This window comes from Primulina tabacum, chromosome 4 (assembly GCF_025594145.1).
Source record: "Primulina tabacum isolate GXHZ01 chromosome 4, ASM2559414v2, whole genome shotgun sequence".
NCBI lineage: Eukaryota > Viridiplantae > Streptophyta > Magnoliopsida > Lamiales > Gesneriaceae > Primulina > Primulina tabacum.
The window spans coordinates 1,557,263-1,573,311 of NC_134553.1; the positions used below are offsets into that span (position 1 = coordinate 1,557,263).

At 35.6% G+C, this 16,049-nt stretch overlaps 3 protein-coding genes across 4 annotated transcripts; all 3 read right to left on the bottom strand.

Moving 5' to 3' along the window:
- Positions 1-1,057: 1,057 nt before the first annotated feature.
- LOC142542246 (tetrapyrrole-binding protein, chloroplastic-like) lies at positions 1,058-2,089 on the bottom strand. The gene has a single exon (XM_075648770.1). The coding sequence runs from the start codon at positions 1,962-1,964 to the stop codon at positions 1,170-1,172; it is 795 nt and encodes a 264-aa protein (XP_075504885.1). The 5' UTR covers positions 1,965-2,089; the 3' UTR covers positions 1,058-1,169.
- Positions 2,090-2,360: 271 nt separating this feature from the next.
- On the bottom strand, positions 2,361-6,268 carry LOC142542248 (calcium-dependent protein kinase 24-like). The gene is made up of 8 exons (XM_075648774.1): positions 5,598-6,268; positions 5,119-5,242; positions 4,132-4,275; positions 3,744-3,896; positions 3,538-3,653; positions 3,230-3,397; positions 2,895-3,128; positions 2,361-2,702 (listed from the first exon to the last, which is right to left on the bottom strand). Exons 1-8 carry the CDS (start codon positions 6,120-6,122, stop codon positions 2,556-2,558), a joined length of 1,611 nt encoding a protein of 536 aa, XP_075504889.1. The 5' UTR covers positions 6,123-6,268; the 3' UTR covers positions 2,361-2,555.
- Positions 6,269-7,228: 960 nt separating this feature from the next.
- LOC142542247 (putative E3 ubiquitin-protein ligase ARI8) lies at positions 7,229-15,756 on the bottom strand. Of its 2 annotated transcripts, none has more exons than XM_075648773.1 (15): positions 15,284-15,756; positions 14,324-14,445; positions 13,980-14,085; positions 13,797-13,887; positions 13,102-13,274; positions 12,302-12,406; positions 12,130-12,218; positions 11,119-11,226; positions 10,836-10,926; positions 10,624-10,713; positions 9,993-10,040; positions 9,128-9,199; positions 8,521-8,620; positions 8,296-8,422; positions 7,229-7,825 (listed from the first exon to the last, which is right to left on the bottom strand). In XM_075648773.1, the coding sequence occupies exons 1-15, from the start codon at positions 15,494-15,496 to the stop codon at positions 7,558-7,560; spliced, it is 1,803 nt and encodes a 600-aa protein (XP_075504888.1). In that variant the 5' UTR covers positions 15,497-15,756; the 3' UTR covers positions 7,229-7,557. The 2 variants fall into 2 exon arrangements, with proteins under 2 accessions (XP_075504888.1, XP_075504886.1); XM_075648771.1 differs by having other exon boundaries at positions 14,324-14,448; positions 15,284-15,754.
- Positions 15,757-16,049: the final 293 nt, after the last annotated feature.

A 16,049-nucleotide genomic window follows, 5' to 3' on the forward strand; every position in this document is an offset into this window, starting at 1 on the left:
TGCAACATTAACTAAAATCTTTTAAAATCATAAAACAACTCAAACGTCACATTTGGATTGTTATATCTTACATAAACAATTATTACACCTAACAAATATGATATAGTTGTTATTTTACATTTTATAAATCATTTTTCTAAATCAAATTTATTCTCACTAATCAAATAGTTTCATCGAACACAAAGTAATTTTAATTGCTAATAATAATTTAAACACAAATATTAATTGTTAGAATGACCACTCTATGTCATCACCTATGCTTCAGTAAATTGCAATCATAGTAATAATGCACAATGAATTGGTAAACATAACTTAGTTAATTTAATATGTGAGTAATATTAAATAACAATTTTGTTATTTTGAAATGTGAAAAATAGTTTTTATGTATATAAATTCATCATATATAATGATAAATTAATTAATATGTAGAAAAGAGAAAAAATTATTTTTTATGTATGTAATTTCATCATATACAATTAGAAATTAATTAATAGGTTGAAAAGAACAAACAATATAACAAATCAATATATTATATACAATGATTTCGTAATAGAATAATACTAATATAATCATACTTTGTATTATGTTTAGAACGCAATTGAAAATTAATAACAAAAATATATAATAATAGAAACTTTTAATTTTAAAAACATTATTATCTAAAATATTATCATAATACATAATGAATCATAAATGAAATCACTAAATTATTGAGTAACTATTTATTTAATTATTACTTAAATCAATTTATAAAAAAAAAGAAAAGATAAGATATAAATATTAAATATTCATTAGCAACCATGAAGAAATACACTAATTTTAGTGACAAATTTTAGTTAGCAACAAAGAAAAATTATAGATAAATTGATAAATTCAATATGCATTAATATCCAAAAAGACATTTAAGATAGACAATAAATTATAAAAGAATCCATCAAAAAAATTATTGATTTAATTTGCTACATTAAATGAATAAGAGTATATTGGAAAATTAACAATTAAAAGTCATGTATCTATACGTATGTTATATATATATATATATATATATATATAGTCGTGGTTGTATCCATGTAATTAATCAAACTCGAAACAAGAACAAAAATAATGTTAGAAAAATTTATTACAATGTAATATTCATGCTTTCTTCTCCCAACGAATTCCGCAGATTCTTAAAACGAGTAGCTTGTCTTAAATGTTTTGCCCAACGGCTTGCTGCTTTGATTTTCAGGTATCTCTTCTTCTTCTTCTTCCTCGTTTTCATCGTCTTCGAATGCTTTGTGATTCAGAATACATTTCAGAAGCTGCGTTCCTCTGAGCGCATTCGTCAGTGGCAGATGACCCTCCACCGTGTTTTCATCCATGTCCCACATGAATTCTGCAGGAAACGACCTGTAATTGTACTGTTCAACTTCGGAGCTTTCGAGCTTCTTCATCCATCCCACTTTGATGAAGAACTTGGTGAAGTCTTTATTCACTTTCTTCCATATCTTCTTCTGCACGCTGTACCCGAATTTGTTGTCGCTATACTGCTTCCAGAGCTCGTCGATGGTCTTGAGGTCGGACTCTGGGATGAACTGCACCTCGGAGAAGAACACGTAGCCGCGCTTCTGCGCTGATTCTCCGGCGAGGACCATAATCAGGCGGCGGGTTTCCTCGTCGGCTTGCTGGAAGTTTTGGCTGGAGAGGTGTTGTTGAAGGAGGTCGAATGAGATATTGTGGGAGGTGGAGTGGTCGGTGGCGGGTGTGGAATAGGTGGCGGAGGAGATGGGAAAGGTGGTGGCGCGTGACAGGGAGACAGTGGTGGCTGTTGGCTTAAGGAAGAAACAAATGTTGGTGTTGGTGTTGGTGTTGGTGTTGGTGTTGGTTGTGGTGGCGGCGGCGGCAGCGGGGAAGGAGTCTGTGGAGAAGTGGCGGCGGCATGGAGAAGTGTGGTGGTAAATGGACTTGAAAAGATTGGTTGCCATTAGAGGTAGGATCAAGAGAAGAATGGAGGGAAGGAGGAGAGATAAGAGATGACTGAAGAGTGAAAGTCATCAAGAAAAAATAAAAAGGAGGGATTTGATTGGCTGGAGATGGGTGAGGTTGGATGCCAGCTTAACTACAAATTCTTAATATTTTGGTTCATTATTTCAAAATATTTATAAACGATTTTTTTTGGTATATTTATTTTCAGGTATATATCCAAGTTTATAAATCTTTGATGAAATGTTACGAGCTGACCCCTTCGACATATGATGTTTTTTTTATATCTTATCATTAATAACCAAGTCTTGAAGTTTTTGCCTCCACTCCAAGTGTTATTAGTTTCAGTTGAAAGAAAAAAACAAATAAATGGTTCCAACATTCTTCTTCCCTGTTGAATTCTAACTTTATTTTTTGGAAGCATAAAAAAACCTTGAAATGTAGCATATAAATAACAAAGAAATCCCAATCCCAGGAAAAATTTCATTGTACATGAATGAGTAATGGTTATTGAAAAAAACAAAATTAACCAGAACTTCATTAGTATTTTTCCCTTATATATCCCAACAACATGAGCTTGAAAACAAACAAGATCAGGGTTTGAATTGGAAGGATTGGTCCTTAAAGAGTTTCATGCTTAGTGCATTGAACATAGCCCTAGAGTACTGCCGAGAAGCCATCCTCCAATCTATTCCTGTTGTCATCATAGCCTTGAACTCTGGAAAACTTATGCGCCCATCCTGTATTTCAATACATAATGTCATTAAGTTTGAGTCACAATGAACAACAAACCGCAGTATGTCGTGAACTACATTATTTGTGCTGCCTGAACTTTCATGATCCAACATCGGTTCCGCAAGAATATTTGCAGGAATATGTATATAGATCAAAGAAAAGCCGCCATAATGCGTGAAAAAATGAATTAAGTTTACCTTGTCTAAATCAGCATCAAAGATAATGTCTTGCACAACTTGGTCATTGGTAGGGCCAAGATGCTCGTCTTTCAAAGATTGTTGCAACTCCTCGTACTCAATGTATCCACTCTCATTCTTGTCGAAGAACTGAAAGGCTTGCTTGAGAAGTTCGTCGTTACCTATCCGTTTCATATGAACAGCTAGTGCCAAAAATTCCTCACAGTTAAGAGAACCGTTCCCATCAAAATCAGCCTACATACATACAGAAAAAAAAGGTTCAAATATCATTTGCAGTAAGGAAACTGAAGCAGCCTATCAGTGTTATGACAAACTGATCGATAATATATACTTACAGCGTCGAAAAGTAACTGTACATCGGGATCAGGAACAGATTGTCCAATCATATTTAGACCATCTTTCAGTTCTTGAAAGTTAAGGTTTCCATTTTTGTCCGTGTCCATCATATGAAACATTTGTTTGATCCCGTGTACTTGGTCATCAGGCAAGTTGTCTGCTACAACCTATACAACATACAAACATAAGTCCTGCCTATATTATTTATTTATATATATATATATGAACTCCACCTTTATCTGACCACTAATCAATTTACAATAGAAATCACGCAGAACTTCATATTGTTCTAACCCGAATTACTTACTCGGAGAACCCTTTTCTTGAATTTATTCATCAAAGAGAACTGCTTGATTCTTGTTCTAACACGTTCTCCCAAAGGAGTATTTGAGACCTTGTCAGCATTTTGTATCCACTGGTTTTCTTCAAGAAAATGTACAAGATTTTAGAACTATCATATATACATTATTATGGTATATATTCACGAGTCTCGAAATCAAATTTTATACGTACCAAGGACTTCTTCGACCGTGAGGCGTGAGTAGGGGTTTGGCTCCAGCATCCCTTTCACCAAATTCTTAGCATCTTCGGAAACTTTTGGCCATGGATCCCTTTCAAAAACTAACCCACCTTTCACTATTGCATGTGCAATCCCTTCTTCGGTTTCTGCACTAGACAATTCATCCAACCCCTCCTTTCATTTCAGAATAACAACAATACATATTGGAGCAATATATGAAACAATATCCATCATGTTCGGTGCCATGTGATCGAGTTAGTTTACGAACAAATCGACTGGGCGCAATCTGAGTCCAGTTCAATCTCAGCTTCATGTTAACAATCATGCTCAGCCTCAAAATCAATATGAATATAAAGTGAAGAAGATATTTAAATCAATTACCTGCCCAAAATGGAGGGACACCACATAACAAGATGTAAAGAATGACACCTGCACTCCAGACATCAATTTCCTGCCCATAGTTGCGCCTAAGTACTTCAGGGGCCATGTAATATGGGCTTCCAACAATTTCAACAAACCGTTGACCTGATATATATTTATATAAAAAACAAAATCATATGTATGCCAATGAAAAAATATATATTCTAGTTTTATAATCACAATTGAAGCAATTTGGTGTGATGACTTGTTGATCTTCTGAGTGTTAAAACAAATGCATGTGAGTATCTGTGATGCTTATTCTTGTGTTAATCATGAATTCGTAGCAAACTATCGAAATTATGGTTGACAGATCAACAGTCTGTCATTGTAGTTGTTTGATGATATTGTATCTCAAATTATACAAATTGTAGAACAATCAAACACCAGATTTCGACTTGAACCCTTCGCAAATACCGCAGACATGCCTCTTTCATTTCCCTAGATATTATCCACCATCATCTTGCAACATTGCTAGTTCACGATGGGTATGTCTACGCTACATCGAGAGAAACACTGGGCAATATATCTAACGTGTGCTACACAGGAAATATTTCCTCAGGTGCAGCATATCCTGGGCAGCTCATGATCATGTACTAGTCTTACACATACTCTCATGTACTACTTATTACACCAACAATTCTTAACACTTTCTGTCATTTGGAGTACTATAAAACGTTATCACTTTTTCATCGGCTTAGCTAAAGAGAGTTTTATCAGTTAAAGTGCCATTTTAGTGGAGCTCTCAGCCAAAAGATTTGTTTTTTTCCCACCAACTCTAATTGCACGTCCATATCAGAATAATGTTGTATTCGATTTAATAATGGCGCAATTTTAATTTATTCACAAGCACAACAACAGAAGAGCTTGATTAGCATGAAATGGAGATGAAACAGAAATTTGAATCTGCAGATGCTAATTGAATTTAACTGGCAACAGAAGACATTATACCTGGCTCAAAAAATGTAGAAAGTCCGAAATCAATAGCCTTGATTGCGGCGTTTTCACCTTCGTTGGCATATAAAAAGTTTTCAGGCTTAAGATCTCTGTGTATGACTCCGTGTTCGTGGCATACCTGGGACAGTCACAAGTAAGGTAATGTTCGTTTATAATACAGGGAACATGTTCATCTGCAGGATATATAGATGCATGTTGGTATAATTTTATGTTCATCTATATATCCTGCAAATGTGTGTCAATATATATATATACAGTTTTGATATGCTGCACACCTATCGTGCACACCTACATGAGCACCGATGAGATGTCACTCACCCATTGGATGTGATAAAATATAGAAAAAATTGCGTATCCAATGGGTGAGTGACACCTCATCGATGCTCACGTAAGTGTGCACGGTAAGTGTGCAGCATATCAAAACTATATATATATATATATATATATAATATATATATATATTTATTACAAACCTTGACAACTTCAAGAATAGTCTTGGTGACGAGAGCTGCAGCCCTCTCGGTATAGTGCCCCTTTGTAACAATCCTATCAAATAATTCCCCACCTTCACACAACTCCATCACAAGATAAATAGCCTCTTTATCCTCGTACACATCCTTATAACTCACTATATTCGGATGTTTAGGCAAATGTCTCATTATCTCCACCTCTCTTCTTACATCCTCGACATCGATCTCTGTTCTTAGCTTGCTCTTTGATATCTTCTTGCATGCTACATTCTCCCCATTCTCATTGTCCACGCATTGATAAGTTATCCCGAACTCTCCCCTACCGAGCTCTTTCCCGAATTTATATCTCTTGAATACGTCTTCCCCTGAAGGATCTTTCAACACTTGGATGGGGCGCGACATCTTGTGGGATAAGGGAACCAGTTTCCCGCTATATTTCTCGTTTTCTTGGGCATTTGGGATTGATTTTCCATGTTTGGATCTCTTGGAAAAGCTTTTGTTTGCTTGGAGGGACATGCAAGTTCCCATGGGATCGGGATTGGGATTGATCGATAAATGGTTTTCTGTGTTTGATTATTTTGCCAACCCTACTTCATGATTTCTTGTGTTTTGAGATCCCAAGGGAACAAAAAAAACAAAGGTGCCGAGTTTTACACAAAAAAAGAGGGAGATCCCTTGTTTCTTGGATATAGAACAAGGTGGTTGGTGTAATTATTGGCTTTGCTTGTGTTCTCCGGATTTGGCTCATATCCCTTGAAACTTTTTTCTTTCCTCTCATAATAAACAATAAATATTTTTTACTTTAGAAACTTCTCCGGACATGGTAAGATTCAACAGTCAACACACATACCTACACACAGATAAATAAATATACATATATATCTGTGCGTGTTATATTATGTATAGCCTAGGCAGAGATACATGCATACATATCCTTTTATTCTCCCCTAATTGGCTAATCGTTAAAAAAAGGAAAGAATGAAAGAATACCACACTTACCACTGGCATGCCCTGTGCATTCACAGCCTCCATTGTCGTTTTTATACTCATTTTGTATTGTACCGAATCTCTCAATCTGTCGTTAGTTGAGCTTTGTCGCCTAAGCTTTGATCGTTTTAAACCCCATTAACACAAATGGCACCCAATCATATAGGTTGCGTTCGTTTTCTATTGATACGAATAGTGAGTGATCCAAACCATTTTTAAAAAGTCGAACCAAAACATATCATAGAATGCAAGTGGAAGTACGTTGTCACGCTCGGAGGATACTTCCACACTCTGACTAGGTAATCCATACCCCATATTACTCATTACAGCCATAGCATAGTCGTTAAAAGAGATGCTATGGATGTTGTCTCAATTGTGTATCTAATGACAAGTTAGTTCAAGGCAATAGTTAATCCCATGCCTACAAAAAAAGTGCGGAAGACAATTCATCGAACGTGAAATACCTCACATAACTTATTTACAATTACTATATTAATAATATGGATCATGCTCTAAAGGTATGATTGAATAAATCCTATCGACTGCCCGCATATTTTTCAATGAACCCTACAATAAACATCCACACAACCTAAGGTAATGTCCGGAGGGTAATACCGTTCCATACATGCAGAACCCGATCAAGATCATTGCAATTAAAGATCAAATTATCATTTCATCGTATGAAAAGCAAGAAAGTCAAGTCAGCATGCAGCTATGAATTCTTATGTTCTGCGTATCAAATCACATTTAAAGTATATTTTTGAGAAAGGTGACTCGTTCGTTGACTCCACGAATTAACTTATTTACAAATACTTTGGACCAGGAAATGCTCGATAACAAACCCTCCGCCCCGTTAAAAAAAAAGAAATAATTAGCTAAGATCTCCGTTGTCTCCCATCTTTCAGTGCTTGTAGCACCTCCACAGCATAGCAAACTCAACACAAAGATCCTCTGTTTCACGCCGTTATAGCTTGTTTCAACGGCTATGATGACACTTATGGCATGTCGTAGCAGATCGTGTGTTCAAGATCGAACACTGATCACATGCCCAATTACCTGAATCATCAGTGTTCCTGGTCGATGTGCTTGTTTTAGAGGCGGCCTTGCCCCTGCTCCCTTTTGCCTTGCTGCTGCTTCCTGATAAATTTTTTGAGCTTGTCTTGTTACCTAGTGTCTGTGAATCGACATCTGAAAGACCATTCTCTAATGCTCTAACCAAGTTTTCAAAGTAATTTTGTGTCACGCTGTTACAAAACAATGAGAATATATTTTACTCCCGTTGAATAAAACTAAAGGTTAAAGTTTTAACATATTGATGTTGTGCATACTAAGACTATCACCAACAGTATACATTTAATCTTCTTCTCTCATACTGGAAGAAACAAAATCAGGGAACAATATTTTGGACCCCAAAATGCATTTTTATTTTTTAAACATCTTATGGCCATTGAAATACCAGTAACAAGACAATGTCCCCAAAATGCATGTTTTAAACATTTTATGGCCATTGAAATAACAGTAACAAGACAATGTCCATCCTTCTTACGATATTTAGGATGCAGCAATCAAACGTCAACAAGACCACACAACTATTCATCCTTTTCAACAAATAGACAGGGATAGAAGTAAAAAAAACAAACTTGAAAAAATACATTTTGGACTAGCAAAACTAGTAACCAAATATATGTTCATAATTTATCCAACCAGAAACTACCTTGTCAGGCCGGCAAGTTTTGTACGAAAATCATTAAAATCGTTTGATGGCCCCTCTGAATTGATGTAATTCATTAGCTCTTTCTCAGCACATTGATGAAGCCTCTCCAGACCAGCTTCTGCATCACCTAAAATTCAAGGATTCCAATGGTTTAATCAATACAGGTATAAAAGTAAATCTGAACAACTCATCCAGAAATTTCTACGGCTAGAAGAGAAATGATACCTTGCAAATATTCAAAAAAACGTCTCTTAGTATGCTCATTTTCAGGTAAGTAATAGCCGTATGCGTAGGTCCACTTTAGAACCCTCCGACATTCACCTATCTGCGATTGTCTCATTGTTCAACAGAAATAAATAAATAACACATCAATCAACAGTCAACACAACTTGGTTTAATACTAGTCAGGAGACAATCCTAGCATTAAGAAAAATGTACTAAATACGTAATTCCTCAATGAAATCAGAGTCAGGTCCAGCTAGATCAAATAGCGATGAAGAACAAGGAACATTTCTTCCACAAGAACAGCATAAAATCAGATTGTTCCATTATGACCAATCCAGATTAAGTAACAAACTAAACAAATGCAAGGCATTTTCAAATAACTAAACGAACAGTAAAATAACTTTTCAATCTGGTTGTAGGCAGATGGACCGTGAATTTTAGGTAATATGCAAACCGTATATTCTTGATATGGAAACTAACAGGCATCCTTCAATAAGCTGATGTACGATTTCAAAGTCAATTCACAAATATACTTCATGTCAAATTCATTTATTTATCAGTAAAATTCGATATTGAAATAGCTTACTGAATCAGTCACAGTATTTACCTGTTGCCAAGCTTCTATAATGAATTTCATTTGTGACTCAGGTTGTGATTGTACTTCGCTAAGCTTCTCAAGCTGGGGAGGAAAAAAAAAGGATTTTAAAACTAAGAAATCACATTTAAAAAGTCTGGCAGTCATGTGGCATGTATAATATACTCCATTTGTCCAAATCCTAGACTTTTCAAGTTTCAAAATTTAGATAGCCAAACTTCGTACAGTAATTGGTGATTGATGTTCAAGATAGCGTGTGATTTCAATCCATGACCCAAGCCATGATCGTGAACAATTTTGCAAATGGAATGAAGTTTCAGAAGCACAATGAGGGTCGATTGAGCCAATTTAATTTATACCCACATAAGGGTTGAAAACCCCCTCTAAATGGGACACTCCACACCATTTATTGCAAACTACAACCTCAGCATGCATGCTCAAATCTAATCAAAAGTACAACACGGAGGAGAAAAGAGTGGGTTGGTTGGAATTTTGAGTTAGCCTGTATGTTGTAAAATAACCTTCAAGTTCATTTTCTCAGACCATTTTGTCCCAAATAAATACTGCAATGGTACAAAAATAAAATAAGCCTCGTTTCAAACAAAGTGCTTCATGCTTTTGCACTCCAACATAAAATAAATCAAAGGGTGATCATAGATATCTCCTGTCCAACAATTTTTTTCAACAAAGATAAGTGACCTTTTAGGTTGAAACACACAAAAACAGTGTTCTACAAAACTAGTGCTCTCAAATTCTACAGCAGGTTCACCATCAGGAAACAGTACTAGAAAAGTAACTGCAATTATTAGATTCATCTTGTAACCAATTTGTATCACAATTACATTCATATTTTAAGATATAGGGTCAAAATCCTTACATGTACAGATTGCATTTGCTGTAGATCTGTCAGAGCTTTTTGTCTTGACTGCATTGAATCGGCAAATCATTGAACGTTATGAACGGAAGGAGGAAAAATGACACAATGCTAATAATATTAGAATAAAGAAACAATAGATGCAAATCGCAATCTTAAATTCATACCTTACTTATTTACACATTAGTTACATGAAGTAAAATATTTTTCAAATGTCTACGATCCTAATTAATATGAATTACAATATAAACATGTAAAGTGTGAATTTGAAATTTATGATCTTAATTTCCTAAAACTACAAAAATACATTACAATACATTTGAAATCCATTGATTTGAAATCCATCAATCCCAATACAACCTAATGGAAAGTTGGTGATGACTCAAGCAGCAAAGGTATGATATGAGATGAAGAGCTGTTATTCAATCATAGAAGAAGCGTAGGACAACACCACCCTCTCTTACTTTTTTCCCTGAGGATTTCCAATTAGTTCATAAATTTAAGCAACCTGCTAGAACTTAGAGAAGTACCTCTTTATGGTGTACTTGTTGGATATATAATACAAAATATATATTTGACATATTTATACAATATATTCCGACAATAACTAAATAACCTGACTACTAGAGCTTACCGATTGATTGGAAGCCCACCGCTCGTAATAATGAGTGTATCTTTCCAAAGAGTTCTTCGCCATCTCTCTTCTCTTCTCATCATCATCGTACTGTGCAAACAATGCAATAAATATCAGGTAAAATTTAAATTTATTTCAGAAATAACAAACAACTTAGACAATCATATGCAATGGGAAACATTAAACAAATATGGATTCCCTAATTTACATACCAACCCCTCTTGCTTTGCTGCTTCATAACGGTTGCAAGCATAGAAACCTCCTGTTCTCTCACCGTGGTCAGACCATGCACCAAGACACAACCTGAAAAACCAGTAAGAACACCACATTCAGTAACAGATTATCTAGGAGCAAGAGAATTTAGTTAGCTGAATTTATGTTAGGTAGTAGGATTTTCAAATTCCAATAAAGGAATTCCACCAAAGCTAATGAACAACAAGAAAAGTATGTACACTGAAGCTGTTTAATTTGAAAGTACTGAAGTATAAAACTCACCAGCAAAATTCAAACTTGCAGGGTGGTGTGCAAGTCATGTGCATACAACCTTGGTTCTTTTCGATTGGACGCTTGCACTTGGGACAAGGTTTCGAGTTGGCCAATATCCTAAAAGCAACAAGTTTGGTATAATCATGGTTCTGCATTAAGACAAGAGACCCACTCCAGCCTGATAAATACATAGACAACCTTCTAACTAAAATAAACATCATGTTGTCACACCATACATACCACAAGAAATGAACAGGCCCTGACTTCCTTACCTTATGCACTATGACACTCATGGAACCTAAAATTTAGCTCATTTTAACGAATAACAGGACCTGACCTTATCTGTTCTTCGTGGAAATAGAAAAGGAGGGGATAATAAAAAATTGAATATAAGGTCAGTTGTACACAAAGAGGAAGAAAATTATAGATGCAACAAGAAACCAGGCTTTTGCTCCTCATTTCAAAAAGATTCATACAGCAGCAACTTCAAGTTTGTATTGACTCGAGGAACAAGTGAATACAGAAATCCATGGTGAAAATGTGATTCTACTGCAGGGCACAGAACGAGTACAGCTTCAACATTAATGTTAAGTAAAACCACATAAAATCATATCAAAATCAGTACTTTTTTGCAAATATAAGCCTAACCTGGAACTAAGACAAAGCTTTACATTTTCAAGAACATTATTTGTAAAATAAATTCTCTCCATTGAAAGGTAACTGCTTCAACTATAAAAAACGTCAATATCGAAAATTTCAACATTTTTACACGAGAATTTGCAATTCAGAGTTTCAGATATCCAGATCTAATGGAGTATAGTACTAGTCACCACATGTGACACATTGCATCTTCAATTAGAACAAATAATTGTTGGACACTGGGGATGAACGTAATTTATTTAAAGTCTTTTGGTGACTGTAGTTGTACAAGAAAAGATATTTTACCAAGCATATAGAGAGCCAGGAACACAAATAACGAAATGATCGAAAAGAAAGCATCCGCCCAAATAAGTCTTTTACCAATTCATGTTCTCCGACTCTGCACTGTTTTTCAGAATCCATTTTGACACGGTTTCACAGTCCACTGGCCGATGAGCTTCCTCTGTACACTGGTTGAAGAAATTTGTTATGCTTGTACAAGAAATCTTCATAAGGCAAACAAGACAATTAAATATCATTCAGCTCAACTTACATTCCAACAGAAGCCATATGAACAACTGCAAGTGACATCATAGTTTCCACTACCAACAACATATTCCACAGCAGAATCACAACCAGGAGCAGGACACCACTTGATCTGTGAAAGAACAATAGTAGTAACAAATAACAATTAATTAACATGTCCTAAAATCCAGAAAATTAAAGAGGAATGAGGGAAGAAAACCAAAGCAAAAGAGATCCACTAGATGAGACCATCATAATATGCCCTCTGATGCTTGAAGCAGTGGAAAAGTATTGCATCATGCAGGTGCAAAATCACCATCACCTCCAGCTTTTTCACAAAAGTAGATCTCAAGGAGCACAAAGACCTTAAAAGACTCTTGAAGAATTTAAAATAAACAGTAGACTCAAGAAATTATCTCAATCTCATCATCCAGCCACCTCAGGGGAGCTGGCTTACTACTCTCTTAACGGAAAATCCAACTTTGCATCTTGTTTGCATTAGTAATATAGAAATTGTACAAGTGATGACAGGAGTAGAAGCAGCATTTGTAGTGAAGGGCAATGAACAAGAACAAGAGAGATCCACTTACGAAGATCCTCTCCATATTATCAATGAGATTCGAAATTATTTGTTAGCCAAACAATCCTCCCTCCCTAGCTCTCAAATTGGAATATAATGTGAAAGCTTTGTAAATCATATGAAGGGGAGAGTGGTACATTGTTTAATCTCTTCCACTAGAATATAGAGAAACTTGAGTTTCCCTCCAAAATGATGAGTTAGAAATTCATTTTTACAAACAACAGCAAGTACTCAAAGAAAACAAATACCTTGCGGCTGTCCTCAACATAAGATCTAAGAAGATAACGTTGATACTTCTCCTTATCTAGATCAGTTGCCAGCTCATCAATCATATCTTGCCCAACAGCAGCAACACAAGATAGATCAGGACACCTCAGCATCAAGCAGCCGGGACCATCATTGATGGATGTGCTAATGTAAGCTAACAAGAATACAGGTAAAAAATGCCAACATTATTTGAAGACAATCTCCTAGCATGGTAAAGTCGCAGTTTTGAGAATAAAGGATGTATAATAAACCTTTCAGGTTCCAAGCATGTCAGTTAAAACTTTAAGAAAGCAAACTCGTAATCACTTATTTTATCATTATAGAGGAAATTGTCTTTTTTGATCAATCACGCTACTTAGAAATTAAGCTACTCATGGAGCATTTTACAATCATGAGATGTTGATTGTGACACGCAAGTAATAGTTTTTTTACCATATTTAGAAACCATCGGACTAGAAGAATAACAAATGTCATCAATAGGTCCATCTATACATAATTTTCAGGTGTTCCACCCACAAACATCTAATTAAACATAAAGGTTGAGGAGGAATTTCAGATATACATCAAGACAAGGTAACTATCGGTCTCTCTAAGCCATTCAACCCCTCAAATCATAGAATCAATTATAAGGTAGTTTCAATAATAAGTCAGTCAATCCATGTCATAGCCAACAAACCTTTCCAGCATGTGTCACAGAAAAGATGATGGCATGCGACAGAGCGCAGATTGTCACGAGAGAAATTCTCAAAACAGATCCCACATGTTACCTACCAGAAAATATTAACAAACATGGATGGTCAATGAGAACGAGGCCCGTCCATAACGATAGGAAGTATTATGGTGCAAAATAGTAACTTACTTCCTTAACATTGGAAAGATTCACCGCCGGCATCTCCAATATGCCAACAGCATTACGAACTCTATCTTCATCCGTAAACCATTCTTCATGAACATTATTCACGCTCCTCCATAGTAAATTTCATGTAAAAAATTAGTAAAGACATCATAACACAAAAAAAAGCTGCCAAGTTTCCGGTGCTGTAGCACATCTAGGGTATAAAAGAACTTTTCACTTGCCAAAAACTCGTAATTTTGATAAATTCATGCTCTAACAAAATCACACAACTCGAACTAAAAAAAAACAACTTTTTAGAAAAATGATAACATATTTCTAAATTGGAGACAATGGAACAAGAAGACTACCAGTTATAACGACGCAAGAGAATACAAGCCGCTTCTCTTGAAATTGAAAGGACGGTAGAAATTCCGGTAATATCTTCCTCTTGGCGTAGTAGTATATCTTCCTCCTTTAAGATGGTATAGTTCTTCTGGCACATAAACAAGGATATGCGTTGAGGATTATTTTGACGAGGAATTACAAACAAGTGTTCTTGCTCACTGGCTCATCAATAGCTCATATGGTAGAGCAAGTAAAAAAGGCACTCTATTAATAAAATGTCCTAGCTAATGTTCCCCTGTAGTAGTTTGGTGCTTGTTTCCACTCAATAAAGATTATATCTACAAACTTAGGTCAATGGGATACAAATCGCTCTACTGAAACCGATTAAGAGAATATGACAATGTCTTTCTTTCCTGCTGCTAAACTGCTCGAGCTTGGTTAACTCAACAGAGATACAGTACCGTAGGTAGCAGGTGTTCTTGTTCTGCCACTCGATCAAGATTGTCCCTGCTTTTATAAAAACAAATATGCTAATACAACCAAAGTTGCATTTGACCGCATTTACAGCACAAATTAAGCCTAACATTTATTGTGTGATTAAATTGAAAACCCCTAACTCGATCTCTAAAATTCCACAAAGCTAAAACTTTGAAACAACCAAACGCTAAAAAAATAAATTTAACCTCCTTAAAGGCAAAAAAAAACAAGAATTTCACCTAGTCCATCCAGAATATGCATAGTAACTAATTATCCAGCCTTGTTCCCGTGAATTAGCAAACTTAGATTCGCAGACTCAGTTTCCAGCTTAAAGTGCGCGAAAAAGATTTTTAAAAGTGGCAGGAGACCCAGAAAATCTTTGAAATCAAATGCTTTCTCTTGCAACTTAATCTCCCATAACTCAATCTTTCAGCAATATAACCAAATTAATGTGAAAAGGAAAAAAAAAAGAAAAAGAAGAAGAGCAGGCTGTTTCTCTAGTGTACCTGTGAATGCCTGGACACAACATCAGAGTCATTGGTAATAAATTCGTAATCATCAATTTCATCCTCTTCATCGCCAGAGTCATAGCTGTAGTTATAATCTTCTTCAGCTTCCATGTCTTCCTCCTCATCCTCTTCGCCGCCGCTGTAATAATCGTCTTCTTCCTCGACCGACGCCACATCGTTGGCATCGTGCATATCGTCCTCCGATTCCATCACAACTACCGATTGCTACGATAACCAAATCAACACCGAGAGAGAAACCCTAGGAAGTACTAGCAAAAAAACGAAAAACTAGTAGCTTGATAATGTTAACTAATTGATTTGATTTGAGTGGAGAGGAGATGGGAAATAAATAGGAGATGGGAAAGTGCTTCAACTCTTTCTCCTTTTCGTTTTGATTTATAATGAACCCGTGCGCGTCAGGGTTTGTGTTATTGCAGTGATATTTAGAATCCAAGTTGGCTTTCATCTCCTCCCTTTCTTTAGAATAAAATCTATATTTACCGTATATTTAGCGATAAATCTCAGAATTTCGTCTAACCAAAAATTTATTTGAGACGATCTCATTGATTATATTTTGTGAGACGGATCTCTTATTTAAATTATCCATAAAAATATATTATTTTTTATGCTAAGAGTATTACTTTTTATTCTGAATATCGGTAGGATTATCCGTCTCTCGTAGATAAAGATTCGTGAGACCGTCTCACAAAAGACCTACTCTTTAGTCTAACCTTAATTTATTTGTAATTGACCTATGATTATC

Coding starts and splice junctions, on each gene's coding strand:
- LOC142542246 (XM_075648770.1), bottom strand. CDS start 1,964: ATGGCAACCAATCTTTTCAAGTCCATTTACCACCACACTTCTCCATGC.
- LOC142542248 (XM_075648774.1), bottom strand. CDS start 6,122: ATGGGAACTTGCATGTCCCTCCAAGCAAACAAAAGCTTTTCCAAGAGA. Junction 3,654..3,743: donor CACGGTCGAAGAAGTCCTTG/GTACGTATAAAA, acceptor ATTTTCTTGAAG/AAAACCAGTGGATACAAAAT. Junction 2,703..2,894: donor TTGATGCTGATTTAGACAAG/GTAAACTTAATT, acceptor ATTGAAATACAG/GATGGGCGCATAAGTTTTCC.
- LOC142542247 (XM_075648771.1), bottom strand. CDS start 15,496: ATGGAATCGGAGGACGATATGCACGATGCCAACGATGTGGCGTCGGTC. Junction 13,888..13,979: donor ATCTTTCCAATGTTAAGGAA/GTAAGTTACTAT, acceptor ATTTTCTGGTAG/GTAACATGTGGGATCTGTTT. Junction 10,927..11,118: donor TGCAAGTTTGAATTTTGCTG/GTGAGTTTTATA, acceptor CTGGTTTTTCAG/GTTGTGTCTTGGTGCATGGT.